At 44.9% G+C, this 4,663-nt stretch overlaps 1 protein-coding gene across 1 annotated transcript in view; it reads right to left on the bottom strand.

Moving 5' to 3' along the window:
* Nucleotides 1–4,074, bottom strand: part of ntf3 (neurotrophin 3) — a 67,750-nt gene extending 63,676 nt beyond the window's left edge. Inside the window, exon 1 of the mRNA XM_037696032.1 lies at nucleotides 3,934–4,074. Coding sequence (XP_037551960.1) covers nucleotides 3,934–3,951 — 18 coding nt within the window. The 5' untranslated portion in view covers nucleotides 3,952–4,074. The remainder of the gene's footprint in view (nucleotides 1–3,933) is intronic.
* Between the last annotated feature and the right edge of the window lie 589 nt (nucleotides 4,075–4,663).

Here is a 4,663-nt window from a genome sequence, read left to right as displayed (position 1 = left end):
CTATCTATCTATCTATCTATCTATCTATCTATCTATCTATCTATCTAAAACAGCAGCTTTAGATGTTATCAGCCCATTAAATGGACCTTATTGTCCCTCCTACCTCCTAGCAATTTTAAAGTTACATTTTTATCGCTGATAATATTCAGTGTTGCGCACGGATAAAACACTAAGTGTATTTTTTGATTATTATTAGCTTTATTTAACACATTTCCTAAACCTAGCCTTGCACCTGACCCAGAGCACTGACCCTAAACTTAATCCCCAGACCCTTTACTCTGAACCTATGCACGTGAGCCTATTATCAACGCTAACAACAACCCTTTAAACCCACTAGGAGGTACAGGAGGGGCAGTCTGACCACTACATACGGGGATTATAACTGATAACAGGCCATTTAATGGCTGATAACATTTGAAGCGGGTGTCTAAACTGACAACAGGAAATGGTACTATCAGTAGTTTATTTGTTTAAATATTCACAAGAACTCTGTCATATTTCTGCAGCAGACTGATACAGATGCTTGGACTGCCTGAACTGTTTTTTTAAAGAATTATTGTGCATTCTGAATGATTCCCATCGTTTCTGTATCAGAATGAGCTGATTGTGACTCAAATTCACTGAAACGTGTTTAAAACACAGTGAAGAGTTTCATCGCTGACGCAACGCTTTGTTGCCTCTGACACAGACTGGTTCTTCAAATCCAACAGAATTTTTTTTTTTAGTTAACAAACTTGAGGCTGATTGCTGGTAAAACAGGAAGCAGTTGTGTGCTTTTACTGAGAATTACAGATTTGGGTGTAAAATGCCCATGAGGATTAAAGTTTTGGGTCATTTTGATGCAAGGGCAGCAGGAGGGTCACGTGCTTTAATGATGTAAACATTATAGCTTTTAAAATCATTTGAGTGAAAAAACTCAAACAACCTGAATCAAACTGCCCTCCATTCATCCATCCATCCCTCCATCCATCCTCTTCCACTTATTCTTAAGTCAGGTCTCCAGGGCAGCAGCTTGAGCAGGGAGGTCCAGACATCTCTTTCCACAGCCTCTTCCAGCTCTTCTAGGAGGACTCCAAGGTGTTCCCAGGCCAACCGAGAGACATCATCTCTCCAGTGTGTCCTGGGTCTTCCCCGGGGTCTCCTCCCAGTTGGACATGCCTGAAGCACCTCCCAGGGATCATCCTTACCAGATACCCAAACCACCTCAACTGGCTCCTCTTGATGTGGAGGTGCAGTGGTTCTACGCTGAGTCTCTCCAGATTAATGAACTTCTCACCCTGTCTCTAAGGGAGAGTCCAGCTACTCTGCAGAGAAAACTCATTTCAACCTCCTGTATCCAAGATCTCATTTTTTCAGTCACTAACCAGAGCTCATGACTAGAGATGATGGTAGGAACATAGACTGACTGATAAACAGAGAGCTTTGCCTTACAGCTCAGCTCCCTCTTCACTACAACGGACCGGCACATTAAATCAAACTTAATTAAGTTTGATAATTTCTCAGGGCAGCACGGTGGCACAACTGGTAGAGCTGCTGCCTCTCAGTGAGCAGGTCCTTGGTTCAAACCCCGGTCCAGGAGCCTTTCTGGGTGGAGCTTGCATGTTCTCTCCGTGCATGCGTGGATTTTCTCCGGGTGCTCCAGTTTCCTCCCACAGACCAAAAACATGCATGTTAGGCTGATTGGTAACTCTAAATTGTCCCTAGGTGTGAGTGAGAGAGTGAATGGTTGTTTGTCTCGTTTGTCTCTATGTGTCCCTGTGATGGACTTGCGACCCGTCCAGGGTGTACCCCGCCCCTCGCACAGTGATTGCTGGACATGGGCACCAGCGAGCCCCGTGACCCAAAATGAAATAAGCGGGTAAAGAAAATGGATGGATGGATAATTTCTCCTAATTTTAAGTCTCACGCAAATTTTATATTTCTATACATGTTAAATTCAGTAGATGATGGAAAATGACTTTTTCACTCATACATTCTATTCCGTCTTTCTGTTTGTCTGTTCCTTCTTCCTGTCCTCTCAAACGCAGCCGGTCGACACAGATGGCCGCTCGTCCTGAGCCTGGTTCTGCTGGAGGTTTCTTCCTGTCAAAAGGGAGCTTTTCCTTTCCACTGTTGCCTTTGTGCTCGCTCAGGATGGGAGACGGTGACAGAGTGAAGCTTCAACACAATCTTCTGCTTCCTTAGATAGAGAACTTTACTGATTGTTTTTAATAAAGTATGTGAATGTTTCTGTTCTGACCTGAGATAACTTCTGTTTTGACTTGGAGCTACAGAAATAAACTGAAGTGAATTGAATAAATGCTGCCCAACGTCCACAAAAACAGAGGTAAATTTCTGGAATGCATCTGCTCCTTTACCTCAAAACCCTTGTCTGAACCCTTCACTTGCAGAATCCACCTGACCAACACTCTTCCAATGACTAGTTTAGTCTTAACTGTTCTGCTGAGATGGAACTGAAATGAAGTTCATTCTGTTCTTGAGCTTTGACTCTCGAGCTGCAACCTCTTTGACAGTCACCCACTCCGATTGAACACATTTTCTCAACATGTTTTTATCAACAAACTTGCATCCAGGTTGCCTCATAAATTTTAAAATAGTAAATGGATGCAAATGGAAGAATAAGTTTGATGATAAAACAGGTTGGAAAGCCACAACAGGAAGTAGACATCTTTGTTGTTGTTGTTTTACACCTTTCAGCTGCACTGTACAGTATTTCATGTCTCCGCCCATGATCCTTTCCCACACACACACGCACCCCACTCTCCCTCTCTGTGTAGTGATCCCTGTCCAGATCTCTCACAGAACCCAAAACTGATTCATAAAGTGAGTCCTTCCTCCATCCACGCGTCCAAATGTTCCTTTTCGTGCCGGCTGAGTCTCTGCTTGCACTGGAGAGGCCGTGCGTAAAATCCGCAGCTCGCATGCCAAGACAGAGACTCCAGCAGCAGCAGAAATGCATCCACTAAGGGCTCAAGACGCCCACTCACGCGCCATTACGCAAAGCAGTCACACTGTCCCGCCACACAACTACAGCATCACTAGAAGGAGGGACTTTGTCTTTATGAGGCGTGCGTAAAACTCAAACAAATGACGTTTTTGTTTTATTTTGTTCCCACAACAAAGTCTTAAACTGTCATAGTCCTTATTTTAGACACTTTTTGAAACGTGGCACGTGTTCCAAAGTAGTGCAGACACTCTGAGAGAACCTCGGGGACGTGAGCCAACAGTGAACCAGGAGGAAAGGTGCACGGGGGGGGGGGGGGGGGGGGGCTAATGTTCACATTCAACGCATAGTTCGCCTTTGTTTTGAGAGTCCTCTGTTACAGATCAGCTTTCACACCCACAAAACCGCGCGCCGGGCCACAATTAGCGCGTGGAGAAGTCAAAGGCTCCATTTGAAACGCGTCGCTTTTCGTGCGCATTCAGCCAGTTCCGCTCCCTGCAGCACACGCCTTTTATAAACCTTTATGTGTGTGTGCGCGCGCGTGCGTGCGTGTGTGTGTGACAGAGAGAAATGGGGGAAATACCCATCCCTTTTGTCTACCTGTGCGCACGCACAGGGAGACGAGTAGTCCATGCTGTTTTTGCCTTCAGGGAGCGCGCGCCGCGCGTGCGTCTCTCTCTGCTCTGTTGTGGCTTCCAAATCTCCAAAGAGACAGAAATAATTTCATACAAGTTTCTTCAAACCAAAGTGTTCCAGCTGTGCAGAGTTTGACGCAAACTCGGTGCCAAATGGAGCAACTTTTAAAAACTGACACAACTTATCGCAAAGTCTCCAGTTAAACCCAATAAATAAACTTTTTATTGTTGTTTTTTTTTTTTTATTATTCTGTGACCTATATGTGCTGTTGTCTGCGCGTCCGTCCGATCCCAGAAACCAAACAAAGTTTCAACCCAGTCCAGGCGCGCAAAACAAATAAAGGGCGTTCCTACCGTAATAAAGGTAACCATAGCATCGGCGGGTTCGTATCCAACAGAGTCGACATGAAGGTGATTAGTTTGTTTCCTCAGAATCTTTTGGCTAAAACGTCCCACCGTCAGAGGACCGCCGCCTGTCACTGCGCCTCACTGCTTCTGTGTGGAGGAGGTCAGGGTGTGCGTAAAGCTCTCTCTCCCTCTCGCGCTCTCTCCCTCCCCCTCTCTCTCTCTCTCTCTCTGTTAACGCACAGAAGGCTCATTTTCCTGCACAGACCCGCACATTGCATGTCATGACTGTCACAGACATGAATTAGGACGCAGAATTAGGAGCGTGTGCTTGAAGTGTGCGCCTATAATGGTGTGTCTCAAGGCAGATAAATCCTTTACAGCTGCAAAGATAAACTTTTAAAAGACACATGCAGAAATGACTGACAGCTCTACCCCTGTACTGTACGTCTACAGAAGGGGGCACAGTTGTGGATGTAGGGACCAGTGGTGTAGTCTACGTGATATTTGGGCATACGGAGTATACCCACCAGAAAAGCTTAAGAATTTCAGTATAACCAATTAAAAGTACCCCATGATACACGTCATATTATTGGGCATGTGTCATTGATATGTTAACGCTTCCGTATAATCTATCAGTATGCAGCGCTGTGCTTTGATACTGTTATAAAATCTATAACGTGTTTTTTTTTTATACAAAGTCAACTGTTGTACAAAGTTTGCTGTTCGTTTATTCAAA

Source organism: Nematolebias whitei, chromosome 22 (assembly GCF_014905685.2).
Source record: "Nematolebias whitei isolate Nwh7 chromosome 22, NemWhi1, whole genome shotgun sequence".
NCBI lineage: Eukaryota > Metazoa > Chordata > Actinopteri > Cyprinodontiformes > Rivulidae > Nematolebias > Nematolebias whitei.
Note: the sequence above shows the minus strand (reverse complement) of the source record. Positions and strands in the feature narration are given on the sequence as shown.